Source organism: Neopsephotus bourkii, unplaced genomic scaffold (genome assembly GCF_033783945.1).
Source record: "Neopsephotus bourkii isolate Nb327-2 ecotype Australia unplaced genomic scaffold, CSIRO-AGI_Nbou_v1 NB_1655, whole genome shotgun sequence".
Taxonomy (NCBI): Eukaryota; Metazoa; Chordata; class Aves; order Psittaciformes; family Psittacidae; genus Neopsephotus; species Neopsephotus bourkii.
The window spans coordinates 5,517,550-5,536,824 of NW_026902129.1; the positions used below are offsets into that span (position 1 = coordinate 5,517,550).

The 19,275-nt window shown below is 39.2% G+C and overlaps 1 protein-coding gene across 1 annotated transcript in view; it reads left to right on the forward strand.

Annotated features, from left to right (window-relative positions):
* The window catches only part of CNTNAP2 (contactin associated protein 2), a 1,027,100-nt gene that overhangs the window by 950,552 nt on the left and 57,273 nt on the right, over nucleotides 1-19,275 (forward strand). The window contains exons 19-21 of the mRNA XM_061374850.1: nucleotides 1,647-1,892; nucleotides 3,391-3,524; nucleotides 16,099-16,192. Coding sequence (XP_061230834.1) covers nucleotides 1,647-1,892; nucleotides 3,391-3,524; nucleotides 16,099-16,192 — 474 coding nt within the window. The remainder of the gene's footprint in view (nucleotides 1-1,646; nucleotides 1,893-3,390; nucleotides 3,525-16,098; nucleotides 16,193-19,275) is intronic.

A 19,275-nucleotide genomic window follows, 5' to 3' on the forward strand; every position in this document is an offset into this window, starting at 1 on the left:
CTGAGCACTTTGCAGCCCTGCTGCAAGGACTTCAGCTTCATTCAGCCAAGAATGTAATGTGCATCAGTCTCTTTGCTGAGCTGGAACTTGAGGGGGTTCAATATCTTCCTGTTGAGGGCCTAATACACTCACACAGCTGAAGTGAACCTTCCACTTATGCTTCCTCTTAAAAGAGGTGGTGTGCACATGAAGGTAATTTCAAGGCTCGTTACAATAGTTTCTATGCCTGTAATAATACAGCTATGCTGAAAATGATTTTCTCAGCACAAATCAAGTTAAACATACAGGACATTCTTTGCTGTTATGAAACCCCTTTGGAGAGCACCGTTTAGGTAAAGCTTTCTTTAGCAATGAGCATCTGAAGTAGCAATTCATCACATTTACAGCTCTGGAAAAAAGGGTTGGCTCTGGCCAGCAGCCCTGCTAGTGCCATAACCATGCAATTGGTGCAACATCTGCCCAAGGAGCAGGTTGTGTGAGCTAGAAGCAGAGGTTGAAGAAGAATAAATTAGCAGTTGTAGGGATAGTTTTAAGCCAGTCTTGGTAATAACTGCTACAGCATGTACTGCTGTAGATCTGTCAGTGCTAACACTTATTTTCAATGCTGCTGTTAGTGGCAGAAGGCTTCACAGTTTGGGGAAGTATTTTCAGGACAGGGCCCTTCACTTGTAATCCAGGAGTACTTAAGTTGAGTCTACTGCGAAATATAGTTGTTAAAGTGAATTGCCTCTCCCATAACTGTTTCATCCTGATTTAAGGTTTCCCCTATAAAATGTCAGTCATAAATCTATCAGAGTGATCAAATTATTTATGGCACCTTGGGCCCACGACTTGACTCCATGTTTTATATGGCTGCACAGTAACAGTGGCTATGATATTTTGAGATTTGGAGAATTTTTAGAGGGTAACAGGAAAACATAAAGCTTTTTCAGCACTAACTTTAGCAAAATTCTGGAAAGGAGCATCAATAAAATATATTATCATTTTATCTGTCGTCTTGTGTCTGCTCAGCTACTCTGAATACAGTTCAGGTGTGTCTTGCCTTGTGCTCACTGAATTGAGCTCCCTAGTTTATTTTATCTCCCATAAGGCCATACTGGTTGTGCAGTTCCCATGAAGGATTGTGCTAGCAGTGGATAGCTTCCTAGCATTGTGTCCATTGTATTTCAGATCTCAGGTGCTGGAATTGCCATCATTCCTTTGTGAGGACCTTCCAAATGAACTCAGGTTTGCTGGTCAGCATTGCTGGTTTTTGTTCTCCTTGAGAGTGTTTGCTTATTGTGTCTCTTAAATATGTCTTTCTTGTATCTCATTATTTGGAGCATTACCTACCTCGAGACTTCAGTGAGAATAAATCTAACACATGGTTCTTCTCATCTGTAGTATTGATAGGAGACACCTTCTGTATGACACAAAGGAAATCTTTCCTTTGCTCTGTGAATCCAGGTACTCACCAGTAAAGTGGAGATTGTCCTTTTCATTCCTACTAGGAAATAGTGAGGCTCTTGACCTAAATATTGGCAAAGCACTTAATGCAGCAGTAGAACGTGCACAGATTAGTACTGGTCAAGTCAGTAGTAATGTGTTTAATTCAAAAGGTGTCAGCATGTTGAATTTCTCTTTATTTTTTCCTTCTTACGTTCAAGATGTTGGAGCTTTTTTTGAAGAGGGAATGTGGCTTCGTTACAACTTCCACTCCCCAGGGACTAGCATGAAGGATTTAGTGAGCCGAACACTTTTGAGTTCTCCAGATACTGAGACCACAGAGCCTGACCTGAACTTGAATAAAGAAGAGCTCAGCTTCAGCTTCAGTACCACCAAGTCCCCCTGTGTTTTATTGTACGTCAGCTCCTACACCCAGGACTTCATGGCTGTGCTTGTCAAGCCGTCTGGTAAGCAGCCTCTCTGGGCTCTCTCCATTGAAGGCACAATTGATAATAACACCAGGTTGATGTTCAGCCAAAGATTTGAACTAATGAGAAAGTCTTTTCAGCTTTGTCATGTAAAAATAAAGTACATAGGACCTTAACCTCTGTTCTGCTTGTAGTGATGTAGTGGGGTTTCATTAGTCAACCCTTCCTCTCAAAGCAAAATGGGGAAAAGAAAACAAACACAGAAAACAAAACCTCAAAAAACCGAAACCAAACCAAAACCCCCACCCATAAAAAGCCTACTAAAACAGTCAGATCCATGCCATGAACTAACATTTTGGAGGGAACAAATAGGAATCCACATGTGGGTGTCTGAATCATGGAACTCATGGCAGCAGTCAGTGGAAAGTGCAGTGCACTGTTGCTTCTGAATACCTGGATGCCCACTGAGGTGGCTAAAATATGGATGTAGCATAATATATAAGGTGCTAAAACATTTTGGTGGTGGTTGAAGGTTGGATATGGATCATTTGCTGTTACAGTATTAAAGCTGTATATAAACTGAATATACCTTGATTCCAAATAGTGCCTGAGTGCCCAGTGAAAATCGTAATTAGGATGATTTTATTACCGTGATCTTTTACGGGAGAAATTAATATGAGTATTGCACATGCCACTCATTTTTTCCCCTTCATGGGGAAGAAAGAAGGTGCATGAGAGAAATCCCACATCAAACATCTAAACTATAGTTAGCAAGGGTTGAGCTGCTCTTCTGGGACAGGGTATTTCTGGGTTTGATGAGTAATGGGGTCTGCATTTCCCTTTGCAAAATTCTTCTTTTTAATCAAATATTAAAATCACTTAAGAAGAGCAGACACTTCAGTTCTGTTTGGAAAAGAAAAATCTATCTGTTAAAATGCCATGAATATCAATTAAGCACTTTCGATTGTACTTTTCTAACACTGTAACCTGAAGTTTTCATTTCACCATATATTATTGAATTTCCATAAATGTCCACCTGTCAGCAGCAATTAAATAAGAAAGCAAGAAAGTCTCTTGTGTAGATTATGTGTCAGTGTTCATTTGTTGTAATTTTGCCTTTATTCAGTGCATATCAGTGGTTTATTCTTTCATGCTTTGTCTAACTTCAACGAATTTTATTGCAGCAAGGATAACAATCTCAACAATAAAGTGGTACTTGATGTGTTCAAATTTGTACCAGTTGTCCATATTGTTCAAGGCACAGCTCTGATTTGTTTGGTTTGCAGTCTGGAGTGTTTGCAAACACTAGTTTTGACATGCTGGTCATTGGCACACTTGTGGGTTATAAACTAGAAGCAATTTCCAGCCCAGCAGCTTTATAATCTTAAACACTAGCTCTTCCCTTACTGCAGAGACCAACTCTGACAGCAGTTTAAGTGTAGAACGCTAACAGTTGTATGAGAAAACAAAGAGGGGAAGATAGCTGGTGAATAAAGATCAAAATACCTGAGGGTGCTTTTCACGTTTCTTTCACTAGGGAATCTGCAAATCCGGTACAGCCTTGGAGGCACCAAAGAGCCATATAACATTGACGTCGACCACAGAAACATGGCTAATGGACAGCCTCATACTGTTAACATCACACGAAACGGACGGGACATAGTACTGCAGGTAAGTAGTAGATTGTTTGGTTCCATTACCTGTAGCTTGTAACGTTTTGTATCTTGGTGGTCTCCATTCCTCTGAAGACATCAGTACAATTTAGGAAGTAAAAAGTACAGTAGATGGGATTCTGCTTGCAGATCACACTCCTAGGAGTTAACAGAAGCTATTCTCTCCCTCTGTTGCAGCAAGTTCTGTTGTTCTGAAACCCTCATTCCTGCGTGATGACAGCTGGGCTAATACAGGTGTCAGCATAGATGCTTGAGGGCATCAGAGGCATCTGGGCTGATAGATAACATAGGACTGAAGATAAACCTACACCATTCTGGAGCAGCAGCTGGAAGCCAGGAGGCATAACCTACAGCATCTTAAATGGCAGTAAAGCCTGATTTACAGGCAACTAAATATCATGCCTAAGTCCTGAGTCTGAAAATGAGAACATCTTTAAATTTAAATTTACCCTGCAATCCAGTGAAATCAGAAGAGCTGTTCTGCAAAAATGAGCTGATGCTTAAGTGTTTGTGTGACAGGAGTCTGAGACAGAGTAATATAGAAGGCACATAGCCGTGGTTTATTTAGGTTTTGGTGCAGCACAGGCAGGAACTTCATCTCTCCATATCTCAGTTTACAAACCTTTGAGATAGCATAATACTATTTAAATAACTGAGGGGAATGCTTCAAGAAGCAATCAGTGTTCCCAGGCAGCTTTCTCACTGTGGTCATTACAGTATTGTTTTCATTCCCTGGTTGTCACATCTGAAAACATGAAGATTGCAGCAGGGAATGAAAACAGTTTTGTTGGCAGGAGGGTCTGGTGGATGGGATAGATTTATGTGGATTTGATAGTTCATAAGAAGCAAACTAAAGCCAAGAACAAGTGAAAAATAAAAAGGGGAAGTCTCCTTAGAAACCAAACCAAAAGGTGAAGGATGGCAACTGTCATGGTATTATCTACCTAAAGATTAAAATAGATCCCTGACAGTTATTGCTTGAACTCATCAAAAGGAAACCTTTTCAGTGCATTGCAGTGTTATCTGAATAAGGCTTTTGGTACTCAGAATAACACTGAATGCACTGAAATAATTGTCATAAAATTACTTGCAAAAGTCCAGATAATCTAAAAAATACTCAGGTGATACATCCAAACACTTTTCAGGCCTTTGGAGGTTGTGAGGGGTATCAGTTGATATATGCATGTTTCTTGCATGCTCTTGCATTTGAATTTATTTCTCTTATTGCTGTTAGCTTAGGTACAGTTAGGTTCTCTTCTGCTGTTGAATAATTCTGTGTTGTGGAGGTATGGCATATGGCAGCTGTAAAAGTAAATAAATGATTTTCTGAAGGGATCAGGTGAGATACCTTGTCCAGTTGGAATATGTGGACACAGTTAAGTATGCCAGGCTTGCATCATCTTACCTACTTTTGGGGCCTAACCCTTTTTTTTCCCCAGTGTTTTGTGAGACCACTTTTATGTCTATGGCTCTGAAGAGACAGAAACATTTTTGTTACTCTTGCTCTGCAGGGGTAAAAATTTCTTAATCTAGTCAGTGTGCTTAAACCACAGCAGGTTTTGTAATCAGAACACTGATACAATTGAGGCTTATTAAATGAGACAATCTGTCTGATGCACATGCAAGGATAGGGAAAGGAGGGACCCATACAAAACAAATCCAGAAATCCTACCCCTACTGTATCCTGAAACAGAAGGTTTCTATCAAATTTTGTTTGTTCTCCACAAGAAAGTTGATTTTGTTGCCTATCTGGTTACGTTCTGTAAATGAAAGAACTGTTAAGACCAGAAATGGATCTGTTAAGCAGGTTGCTCACTTGAAAGTGAGTCCTGTTTTCACATATGAACTCTTCATAATGTCTGAAAATACAGAAGATATAAATGCAATTTTTCTCAGCATCCAGAGGACACTTTATAAAGAATGAGTTTTCTCTTGCAGATCTGAGCAATGAACATTTGAGTAGACGTTTATTTCCTGCTAAATCCTTCTCCAGCCTGATGAGCAGCTGGTTTGCTTGCTTTTAAAGAAGACAGCTTGTTTGCCAGGTGCTGTTGCTCACACTTCCACATCTCTACATGGCATAAAAGTGTCACTAGAAGGATTTATTTCTCATCAAAGCTTCAATTCAAGAGCACTCACTATTTCTGAGATCTTAACAGCAAGTTCATACTTAGAATGCCTGTCTTTCTAACTTACTGTAATAACCCTGTGGTGCCAGAGAGATTTAAAAAATCTGCAGCCAGGCAATAAATTGCTGCCATATGAACTATGTGAACCAGTTTTATCATGATTTTCAGGAGTTTCACTTATGTAAATACAGTAAAGGACTCATTAGTGAACTCTGTGAGACCTCACCCAGTGCTGGCAGCACTGATTCCTTACATCAGATCAGAATTACTGTCCCATCAATGAGAATTTGCGGTGAGCTTTGGAATAAACACATGCACAATATCGTTTACCCATAAGGTAACAAACAAGCACAAGAACAAATATTTATTGTGAATTGTTTTCATTAGAATGACATCCCTATTCCTACCATACCAAGACAGTCAAGACTAAAGGTAGTAGCAAAGACTCTGTCAAAAGATTTTTGTATTTCAGTTTTCTGCATTCACTGACATTATTTCACAAATCAATAATGACTTCTGCATTAAATAACAAGCTCCCATTAGTGATGCCACTGGTTTCTCAATGTTAAGATTAAGGGTACACAGTTGATTTAGGTGTCAGGAAAACAAAATAACAAATTCAGGGGCAATGATCTGCTCATTTTCTGTAATTTCCATCAGGTGGGTAAAATAAACAATTAATAATTCCTATCTCTTGCCTCTAGTAAAATACCATAGTAACTATGGCACACCTCCAAGGCTGCATCAGTTCACCTGTGGCAAGAAAAAGCCTAGACCGACAGATGGGGAATGTATTATCCCAGAAAACGACATTTCAGGAGCTGAGCTTTAGGTCATAGAGGGCAATTTTTGCTTTGTTTGACTTCATTAAAAGATTTCATGCTTCAGCAGCATGTTTTCTGTATCATAAAAACCAGATCACTCTTTAGCAAGTGTTCATGGGTGATTAACGCTGTTCACACACTAGTGAAGTCTTCTTTTAAGAAAGCCAAGGACAAAGACTCCCTAGCAGGGGTTCTGATCCAAAGCAATGAAGTCAGTGAAGGGTCTTCCGTTGACTCCAGCAGGCTTCAAATAGTACTGTAAAGAACTGCAGTAGTTGTATTCTAGTGCAAGACTCCTATCTCCTGCCTCTGTGCATGTTCGCAGAGTAACGTAAGGACAGAATCTGGACCAGAGACACTTCTGTGGTATTGCACAAAGCTGTATCAGCATTTTACAAAGAGAAAGAAGCAAACCATATGATGCCCTTTAATTTTCAGTGAAATGAAGCTGGTTGTCAACAGACTTGGACTGGGCCTCTCAGCTTCTGTACTAAGATCTTGTACATTTTCAATGGATCTCCAGTTCTTCACACCTCCTTTAAAGCCATTTCTAGGAAGGGGCTATTAGATGTGGCTTCTAATGCCTTCTTTGTTCCTGAAAAGGATTAGACCTAAGCAACTGCTTAAGAACTCCAGTGGCCCAAACCCATCCATATGGTTTCAGAGCAACTATGTGCAGCCAGTGCACATCAGACCAGATGAGTGTATGGAAGAATAGCTGACGGTTCTTTCTTTCAGGCTTGAGCAATAGGGAGAACTGTGGTAGAGAGGGGATACAGAATGCCATATATTCACAATAGTAATTCCTGACTCTATTCAAAGTGAACTTAATTATGAGGCTTTATGGAAATCCTGGCCTGAACTCAGCTGTTGATAACACTGAGAATAATCCAGAAAATGTATTTGTACAGATGTCCATTTTGCAGCTTCACCACAGGCAAAGAGTAGAAACACCCATCTTCTACGGAAAATAATCAGTGAAACATTTGACCCTTACCCATATGAAGCCAAGAAGAAACAGAATTTTTCTCTTATTTTCATTTTGAACTCTACTACTTGAAAGGAGATCACATTTGCAAACCCCTAGGTGCATAAAAAATGTAAATCATACAAAGTTAATTCAGAACGAATCTGAAGTGCAAAATAAAATGGCAAACATCATAGCAGTAAAAGAAAATGGGTGAGGTTGAGCAAAGCAGTCTGCGTATAATCCCAATCTTAAATGCAGTGAATATAGCCACAGTTTTTATAATTACAGATTAAATCTGGGTCTCATTAGAGGGAGTGGCAACTTTCTCATAGATTCAGTGAGGCTGTGATTTCACCTCCTGTCATTATTTTTGCTCTAAAATCGTACCTAACTGCCATTTTTCGTGTACTTTGAAGCCTCAACAGAATATGATCACTCTGTTTGAGCTCTTGCTAAACAGAGACCATAAAATTTCACCAAATGATTTTCTGCAGCTAACCCCAAAAGTAATGATAGCAGTGTAACACATTTTCTTGAAAGACATTTTATCTAGCTTTAAACACTTCAGATGATAGAAAAGTTACGCTTTCCTTTGGCCATCTCTTCCAGTGGTTAAGTGCCATTCCTATGAAGAATTTGCACCTAATTTAGTTTGAATTCTGCCAACTTCAGCATTGAACTTGGGGATCTTTGTGGCTATTCCTGATAGATGAAAGAGTTGTTTGGTGTCAGGTGTCATCCCCCTTCACACTTTCTTAGAGAGGCTGATTAAAACGTCTTTCATCTTGTCTATAAGAAGCTAAATAAGTTGAACTATTTTAGTTTACCATCAGAAGTCTGTTATTTTTGAGCCATAAAACAGTTTTAGAACTCTTCTCTGAAAACTCTCCCATTGAGTCACATTTTGAAAACCTTTACCCTATGATGCAGAAATGCCTTATTTATTTATTATTTGCTTCATTTTCTGGGCAAACATGCTGCCACAGCATCCTTTGTACACTGCTGTATATTGTCTAGACTCCTGATTCATTTGAGGACTGATTTAACTAGCACTGCATTGACTAGTAGGGAATGGGGAGATACTGTTCATGATTTGAAAGGAAAGAGCTGGACATTATTTACCAGTTCCATAGCAGCTGCCATGAGTAAAACGTATTTAAATATCCAGGACTTTAACCCCAGGTAAACATGTAAACCATAGTTAATATCAATGTGACTATAGCCCTCTGCTTTTTTGCTAATAATCAGGTAATTCTATTATATTAAAAGCATATTTAATGAATTCCCAAGCAGGTTCTGCTTAACAAAAATTATCACTTGTTCTATTAATAGTAAAAGCCTTCCTGCTGAAATAAAACATTTAAAATCCCTGGAGATAAGTCATTTCCACTGTATTGCCATTCTGCAATGGCAGCGTATTACTCAGAAAGCTGGTGCAACAGAAATGCAAACTGATACCATTCGCTAGAGCAGAACCGTACATTACATCTGCATGTTTAATGCATTAGCACTCAGTTTACCCACAGCTGCTAAGCTCTTTTCTCAATCAGAAGTCACAAGAAAATGGTTTTTGCTCAGATTTGAAAATATTGTGTTTGCAAAGCTTATATTGATATATTGATCTCATTCCTATAACCCTAAACACCATCTGTTTTCCAGAATATAAATACAGACCCTGATCTTTGCATACTCATATTCCCTCTGAGTATAATGAAGTTACAGATGCTGCAGAGGACGAGGTGTTCAATTCTCAAGAGTCTGTAAACAGCAGCAGCATACAGCAGAACAGAATTTAAATCATATGCATCAGAATCAGAAATGACTAATTCACCAATTAATAATTTTCTTATCTGTTTTTTGTGCTCACAGGATGTCCATGAGCTCCTAGCAGTTGTGTTGGTTTTATCCTTCACTGAGTTTACCCACCTTCTTTATTTTACAGTGTGACTCACATCTTTCAGATAAAGAGAGCAGTTATGCGTAGGCAGGAAGCTCATAAAGGAGCCATTTCTCCTTCCCTTTTGTGCACAATGGAGTTGGTCAGCAGCATCTGCCAGAAGTCAGCACATGCCCATCAAATCCCAGCTAGCTGAAAGACAAAATGTTGCCATAAATGAGAACTCCTTTCACCCATCCATAAAGGAGAGGGTGGAGTATCCATACCCTGAAGATCAGAACATGGAGTCAGGTCTTTTCTCTTACTGGTAGATAGTGGGGAAAACATCATCTATGGAGCCCCATCGCAAGATAGCACCTTGCCTGTGGTTTCATGATTGGAAAACCTGAGCCTGCCACCTTCCCTATAGCTGACGTAGAAGGGCAGGAATAGATGCTGATGTACATATCTTCACAAAGGTTTTACCCTCTCTCTGCATCAGCTGAGATAGTTTCAAACCTTGAGGCCTTTTGGAAGAATATTCTTTACTCTCTGTTCTGTAAAACCACAAGAGAGGAACTCTTACACATCCATCCTTTTCGTATCTTTTCAGTAGCACCTGTATTGCTGGATTCAGAAGGATTTTTCAGTTGTCTTTTTCCAAACTTTGGCTGTATCTAGGCCACGTATTGTGGTAAGACCCAGAAGTGGAAAGTCTTCCTCACCCTAGACTCCCAAAGGTCTGCAGAATATGTAGGCAGGCTTACCCACCTCACAACATGTGTTACTTAACACTAGCCTATGTTGAGACTATTTCCTTTTTCCACAGTGTATTTCCAGGACTGAATGTCTGTGTTGTCCTTGGCCTGCATGATTGCTGGTTTGGCATCATTTTTTATGGGAATTAGAGAAACAAAGAATGAAAAAATCATTAAGAGTCTTAAGATTAAGCCTTAAAAAGTCAAAACTTAACATGAAATAGGTGCTTTCCATTATATGGCAGCACACGTTGGACAAATTAATGTCCTGTGAAAGTCATCTTTAGGTACCTGATGTAGATCTCTTTAATTTTAATACCTTGGCATTATATGACCTGCTGTTGCTTCTGTTAACATTTATTGTAATTCATCTATTAAAGAGAGCAATAAAAAGTCAACAGATATGGGAAAGAATCATCAGAATTGTTTCAATAGAAGGCAGCCAGACTAAATGGTGTCCTTTTCCTTATCAGTGCTCCTGTTACATTTTGAGTTACATATCTACATTGCCATTTCAATTTTATCCCAATTTCTGTATTATTTTTTAAGTGAGGCAGATTATTCCTGACATTATTTATCAGAGCAACAGCAGCTTCAGGTCCTGCTTATGCAAGCTTATTGCACATTCAAGTTTTTAAACAGAAAAAAAACCCTATATATTGATTTTAATCCTTTCTGCCCTGTATCTATGTTTTTCCTGCATCTGTATCCCACATTGATCACAAGTCTGATTTAAATCTCTGCAAGAAAGAAACTTTATCAAAAATGACTGCAGTTTGCTTTTATTTAAGAGAACAAAATGCAAAAGGCTAAACCAGTGCATTAAACCAGCAAAACAGATTTGGAGTGGCTCCTAAAACAGCATTTACCCCATAGAAATTTCATCCGAGGAACACAAAGCACAATGCAAGCCTTAAGTTCTCCTTACATCCTGCTGGTGGGATATGTGCCTCCTCCTGTGTTCCAGATGAGCTGTGAGGCTGCAAGTCTGTGGCAGTCTGAGGTGGTAAAACATGCTGGGTTTATGGTCCTGCCTTTTTCTGTGGATCCACTGTTCATTTACAGCCTCTGGCTTGTCCCTGCTCTGACTCTGAGCTGATCCACGCTAACCTGGGTCAAGGACCTAACTTGGCAGAAAAAGATACGTGAAGCACTAGTGCCACACTAAGGAAGGAGCTGGATTGCAGTAACAGTGGCTTTGGTCAGCCTCAGGAATTACACAGTTGCTACCTGAATCTGCTCCTTTTTTGTTGTATTAAAAAGTATGTATTTTCAAGTACTGAAAACACTGTTTGCAAGTTTTCCCCAAACCTTTCAGCGGGGGAATAGCCATGTGTATTTCACCAGTAAGAAGTCACAATATCTCCTATTTGATTTTCATAGTCAACTTTCTGCTTTCTCTTACATTACTAACATGCTTGGAAGAACCCCATGTAAACACCTGCATATCATCTTGTTATTTCCTTGGACTCTCATGCCCAGTCTAGTCTAACTTTGTAGGCATTTTTGCACAGGAACCTTCCTTTTCTTATGCAATATTATTGCACTTAGCACAAAAAGCCCTTGTCCAGGACTAGAGAAGATTCGTAATATAAGTGATAAATCATCATCATAACGCAGAAGAGAAATACTACATGATGATAACACATCCTCTTCTTTAGCTCGCTATTACTGAAGTCAATAGCAAAGCTGTATTGACTTCAAATGATGTAAGATTAAGCCTTACAGCATTATTATTCCATATAATTCTGAAATCACTTGTTATAAAATGTTTCAGCATAAAGAAAACCTCAGCTTTATAGCAGTACACACACAGAGTCTAGATTGGCAGTGATACAGACATAGAAACATCCACAGGGTGAATATAATGTGTGTGTATGTATATATATCTTGTGTGTATATATATACACATATATCTTTTTACCTTTTCTGTCCAAGACTGCTACAGTAATGTAGGCATTATGTTTGCCCTCAGATTGATATGTCTGTTAATCTCAGCAGCCCCGTCAAGATTACTTTTATTATCTAAGTGAACAGTAATTTAAAAGAAATAGCATTTTATTGAACCGCTGCTTAAATTCCAGCAACTTCAGATAAAGACAGTCTGCCTCGGTGTGACGTGATTTGAGAACTGAAACTGCACGTTCCTCAGCAACTGCCTTCTACTTTCGTCTGTGTAACGCTCAAAGCCGCACTTTTGTGTGTTTATATTAAGCCCAAACGAAATTAATGAGTTTTTCAAGAAAAGGAGTTGTAATGAAAAATCTTCAATATAATTTTAAAGCTGTAATTTTATACAAATTCCTGACATCGACCTCAGTGTGTGCAGAGGTTCTGTTTAATTTTCATTAAATAATGTAATATCTTTTTCAGATATTATTTGAAACGAGTAATTCCTTTTTCATTATGTATCTTCTATTGAATTGGTAGCCTAGTGTTTCATACAAAGGCTGCAGGCTGCTTATACTTGAGCACCCACTGGATGGCAGTCACATACAGCTTTGGAAAGAATTTAGCTTGGTCCTTTCCCTCGCTGAGCTAAAAAGCAGCCCCAGGTTAAGTGCCTCTAAAAAAAAGTTTTCTTTTAGTAGATAATGCTAGTTTAGAACAAAGACAGTAAAAGCGAGCAGACATAAATGTCACTATTCCTTCACTGTTGTCTTGTGGTGCACCGTTTCATTTCAGGTGGCAGGATTAGATAAGGGTCAAGGCTGGCATAGAAAGCAATGCAGGTATTCCCTATAGGAAGAGAGATGCTGGCAGTAACCAGTCAGAAGTGGTTGTCCATACTGATGATAGGGCCAGGAAATCAATATCACCAGTTTTTAAATGGAGATTCATTTCAAGCAGGAATCAGAACAAACTAGAACTTAGAGTTCTTAAATCTTTAAAACAATTCATAGCTGAACCCATTCTGAAATCTTTTCTTGACTTCAGTGAGATCTGTGTGTGAGTAGATAGATTCGGTTATTGATTCAGTACAAAAGGTTAATCCTAAGCAGTAAACTGGCTGTGTCTGTTAGACCCTGCAATGTAGCCCAGTGTTAGTCTCCTTGTTGCCATCCCTGTCTCCCATGTGTGGCAGGATCTTTTCCCTCTGCCATGGTGACATGCTCTGCCACACTGAAGCACTAAGGGAGACAAGATCACTGGAAGGGTTTTTTACATTTTTATTCTAATGTGGCCAAGGCCACCACCTACTAAACTGTTTCAGGGTTGCTTCCTAGCAAATAACAGCATGTTTGATTACCTGAGCTACAAACCCAAAGCTTGGGGTGATGGGGTGATATGTTAGGTATTCTGGGCCCAAATTACAGAGCAACTTCAAAATAAAAACCTAGACCTCAAAGCTTATGGACATATGAACAGAAGGCAGCCTTGCAGGGAACCTGTGCTGCAGTGAAACAAGCTACAGCTTTACATAGCTAATATACCAACTCTCTGTTAAGCCTTTATTGACCATACTTTCCACGTCCTGAACACTGACTCAAGACAAAGGGAGTTTCACTACACCCCGTCTGGCAGAATTTGGTATTCTGTGTTTGTGCATGTTAGTGCTCACAGTGATTCATCATTTAAATTGACTTTTCATTTTCAGGTAAGTCCTGCAGACCCAATTAGCATTCTTAGATAGATGCTGCCTGTACATTAGGCAGGGATGACTTTTTTATTACTTGCTCCTGATAGTTACTCTGATAATGAACACCTGGACCATGGCTACAGATTTAGGACACCCACAATATGTTAATAAATTAAATGTTAGAGTGATAATTATTAGTAGTAGTATCTTATCAGAATAATGATGTTCTTCTCATACCCACTGCTCAGTTTCCAAGTCATAATAGAAAGAAATATTTAAACATTGCTCCAGATTTATTTTGGAAAAGGAAGAGCATAGAAGTTGATGATGCTGACAGATACTAATGCATGTGGTAGTACACCTTATTATTTTATCAGTTACTTCAGCATATCTTAATATATATATAAAGATGCGTATAAAATTAGAGCCTAGAATATGAGTCCTATGCAATCAGAATGTATCAGAAGTAATTCTACTGCAGGTAAAGAAGTTACCTGAGGTTAAAGTCTTGGCATATGAGAGGCTGAAGGATCAGGGATTTGTGCATCAGTCTTTTCACCAATCTTTTCCTGATATGCCTCTCTAAAATCTGTACCTTTAATTTAATAGCCATACTGGTAAATACCCTGAAAGCTCTGACCCATTCCTATGTGTCTTGTGAAGTAAGAAGGAAATATTTTTCCACCTGATATGCCTGCAGCTCCCATTGACAAGAGGTCTGACCCTTGGGATGCTGGATGCCGGAACACTGATTTCCTTTCCACCAGGGAAACCAGTAGCAAGCACTAGAGTTTGTATTTAGGACCTGCTGTGATTGAGGTTTAGATCTGTGTTTTAACTTTTTGCATTTGTGGTTTGAAATTCTGTAACTCTGATTTCAGTTAAAATATATATTTCTGCTATTAAAAATCTGAGAAAAGCTGCTCAAGATACCCTGAACAAACTAGAACTTCTTAGTTTCTGAGTAAGAAGACGGAAGTGTGTTTTTTGATATATTTAGCTCAAAAGTGCAGTTTAAAATTGGAAGATAGCCAGTAATCATGCTAATACACATTTGTGGCCAAATTTTAAATAAACAGTGTGAAAACTAGTTAGCATCAATTAAAAATCACTTGAACAGGAGTATTTGCTAGGCCTCTTTTGTCAGCTGCAGAGAACGTTTTCCCTCTCTGTTCTGTTATAGCGATACATTTCTCTTGGTAAGGTTTTATGGGGCAGTATAAGAAAGACAAGACCCCTCATTTCCAGTTATTACAGTGTTTTGAGATGACTGCCTCTGCACACGCATGGGTATGCCATCAGCAGGCTGTCCAAGTACATGGGCTCACAGTACTCCAGGGAATTCAGCCCTTCAGTTCTAGAGTCTGCCATTCATTTACTTTGCTGAATTGAACATTTGCAGTATCACTAAAGCAAACTAATCCAAGGTAATAACAATTTGAAATCTGAAATATGGCAAAAAGATACATGGAAAAATGGCATGCCCTTCCATGTTGTGGTTTCTCCAGAATTACTTCTGCAGCCTATTATACCCTGCAAAGTCTTAAATCTCATATATGAGTCTCTGTCCTCGTTTGTGCCAAGGTAAGGCCAGAATAAAATAAACAGCTTTTGTTCTGCCCTCTTTAAGCTTGTGTAATAAACACATAAAGCTGGGAAAATAAATAACAACTGCAAAGATAAACATTCACCCCAATTACCTTTACCAAGTGTGAGCTTTAAAACTCTATTGAGCCACACAGAACTATCTTAATAGCCATGGTACTAAGCACAGGCAATGTATTTCATTCCTCTCTCTTCACATCTTTCTGTTAAATAGTTAAAAAATAGGAAAATATAAGCTAATGTAATGTGATTGTTGTGTCATATCGGGGCAATATGAGTTTCCTATAGATTAAAGTATTTAGCTAAATTAATTACTTTTGAATTTATTTTTTTAGGTTTCGTAAGTTGTCATCGCAATTACATAATAATACTATTTTCAACAAAGACATAATAAAATGTAAGGTACAAAACAGTATGTCTTAGTAATTTATGCCTTTCCCAAGAGAAAAGGAGAATGTCCAACACATGCTTTAGTCTCAAACTCTCAGCTGTGTAAATCAAGCTTCAGCAATAACATAGGTCCTAAATGGAAATCTTATATTAAAATAATAAGCTGGTTTAGTGTTGATGCTGTTGGGTTTATTAGCTGAAGTGATTCTACAGCAACCGGAACAAACGAACGTCCAATATAGGTATTTTCCAGGCCTTGGGAACTGTGGAGATATGGAAGGAAGGGTATTCTCTGTTGTTTTCCCTTTGTCAAAATGAAAGCAGAGCATATCAGAGAGAGTTGTAAGTTGTGGCATAAACTCCATTAAAGTAGACTCGATTCAGTAGCACTGTAAGAAGCCGGATCTGTTCTAAACACTCATCATTTTCTTTTTCCCCAGCTTGATCACTATCCTCCAACAAGTTACAGCCTGCCAGCAGCATCTGATACTCAGTTCAATTCCCCAAAGGCGCTATTCCTAGGAAAAGTAATAGGTAAGATTTCACTTTATACTCGGGACGGTGATGTGTGCTGTGTTTGCAGCAGGGCACTTGCTGCACATTCTTGACTAGGAAGTGGTAGTATTAGAGTTACTCCTAAAAAAAGGGTTATGTTCACCTTGTCACATAGGCTGATGTGCACACAAATATGTGATTGTCTGCCCAATGCATGGGAAAAAACAGTTACAAGTAAAGAGACACTTGTAACATCTTGTTTGTGAAGTTCCATTACCCCTCTCAGTGTCAGGTGGAGAGAACACAAGGAAATCATTGAGACACTACAAATATTCAATATCAGTACAGGTATTGAAGTTACTTTGAATCTTCCAATTCACTGTGAAGTTATCATATGTTTTTTATAATCCATGCAGTCAGTGTTCTTATGAACACAGTGCATCACCTTGTGGCATAACTGGCCCTCATCACCCTGGCAAAACCACAGCTTTCTCACTGTGAGGCCCAGCAGCAAGGTCCTTTGGAAGTCTGTAACACCTACAGCAACTCTCATCTGTACGTTTTCCATCCCTTTTATGGACCTCATTGTTATTTCCCAGGGCAGCAGCTTCCTGGCCAACTCCCCAGCTGCACTCGTGACAATGCAGATCCATCTTAAACGGCCTTGGCCTCACTTTTAGGCCATCCTAATTTCCACTGCTGAATTTTTCCACTACTGGCATTTTACATGAGTTCCCAGGGTCACTCCCTTCAGGAATTAATTATTCTCCTGATGTTTACAGCTTTGAAGGAGGGCTTTTTTCCCTTCTCAGAGATAAGGGGGTATTAATATTATTTCCTCTAGTGCTTTGTACAGGGAGTGGTTGCTTGAGGTTTAATCCAGAAAATTGCAAACTTGTCTTTGCTTAGTGTTGTGAGGCAGTAATCCATGAAGCCCATGCACTGATTATTGAAGTGAAAAAGCAATTGACCCCATAGCTAATGTGACTGTGTGAAGATACACTTTTCCATTTAACATGCTGAACTTCCATGAAATAAGAAATGAAAAGCCTTTGAAATGGTTGGCTAGCAAGAGAGGAACTATTTTGTGGTACTCTCAAAATCAGTTCTATAGATAGTACAAAAGACAGTGATGTCTGATCATGGTGGATCCCTGTAAACTGTGTGCATTCCTGCCTCACCTCACTGAATTAAGGCAGTTGAACTGGTGCTGACTCTGCCTCAGCCATTAATTCAAAGTGAGGAGACAGAGGGCTTTAGGAAGAGCATTCAGCAGCTGCAATAACTCTGCAGCAGACAAGGAATGTGGCTTGGTTCTCTCCTGCCAGGTGATGGTGAGCAGAAATACCAGCTGAAGGGTGTTGCGGTGTCCATCTCCTGTAATGGACTAATAGCTAGAGAGGTTGTGTTTCCTTTGATGTGGCAGCATGTGTCTGAGAAACTACCTGATATGGCAGTACTGCCTCCACAGGTCAGCCCTGTACGTAAGCTTGACTGTTTTGACTGGTTGGTTGCAGGCAATGCTTTGGAGGAGGCTGCGTGAGGAGTGTGAGAGGGAGAAAATGGAGATAGGCATACAACAGAGAACAGACTGCAGCATAAGAGATGAATAAGAAGGAAGGGAAAGAAAAGGACAACTAAAACACAGAAGAAAACAGTGCACTGTACACTGTGGTGTGAAAAGCAAGAATGGGAGAAACAGAAATGGAAAAAGAAAGCAGGAAATACCGCTTAGATTATGCTCATTTAAAATACTCAGTTCAGACAGAGCTCTGCAGGGAGTCTACTTCTTAATCCTCTGAATTGCTGAGCTGGCAGGTGAACTAGCAACATAGTCAAGTAACCACGTAGATGAAACCGTGGCATAGTCAAGAGGTTTACTCTGTGCACGGGTTCTTTCTGAGCTGAATTTGTAAGCAGGTTCACTGCACTGTAAAATCAAAGTCCACCCAGGTGTCTCCCACATAACCCCATGCCCTGTTGTGCTGGTTTCTTTGCTGTGTTTAAATATTCACATTCTGAAAAGGTATTTAGGCATTCCTGGAGAATAAAGCTGCTGCAAGAACTGGGCAGCTCAGAGGGTCCCTGATGCAGCTTTTCATGTCTAGGATACTTTCTTCAATATTGTCAGTGACTTAAATGCATGATAACCATTTGAGAGGGCCCAGTAAAATCAGTTAACTGACCCAGTTCTGTTCCTAAAGATCTAAAGCCACAGCCCCTTACATTCGCCTCACTTGCAGTCATGTATGTGGTTGGAAAGAAGAGGTTTAAGTCTCCTCAGCCTGCTTCAGTTGGATCCTACCAAGTGAGTAATGAAGTTTGGTAACAGAATAATTTCTGTGTTCTGAGTATTAATGTTGAAAGATGGATCATAGGACTTGCTGGACTATTTCAAAATACAGACATATAAAAAGAAAAAGAAATAGCAGAGATCAGTGAATAGAAATTGATTTTTGCTATGTAATAAATTTTAAATACCTGGGAACTTACAATTTATATTGCCTGACAAGAGCAATTAAAGCAAGTATCAAATCTCAAAGTTGAAAAGCTTAAACATAGTCCTGATAGTGTCTGTCCCATAAATACATATAATACAGTTGAAGATTATCATCAGGAAGTATAAAGCAAACACATCTATAAGTGATGCTCACCTTCAGCTCCTCTGCTAACTTAAGAACTGGGAACAGGGAAGGGTCTGGGGACACCCTGAAGGAGTGATCTGTGGGTAGGCTGTATGTCTGTTTTCCTGTGCTACTTGATTTTAAGCCTCAGACAACCCTTTCTGAAGATGTTGTCATCCATTCCATACATTTGTTACATTTTGTACATCGCTGGGAATGAATGCTTTGATTTTTGACAGCATAGGTTTATGTCAGCACACTGGGGATATGTTTCTTCTGCTTCCTTTTCTCTGCTTATGTTACTGCCTTTGCAAAATAGGATATTAAGCAAACGAGTGAATCAGTAATACAGAAAAACCACCCCACTTTCTGTTCTTGCTGACAAAGAAAAAATGAACTTCTCTGTAGAGAAACAGATTTCCTGATGTAAAATTGTTGTGCAGCTGACCATGTCTATTGATCAGCTTTACTGTGCAATTCTCAGAGTAAGGTTAGATG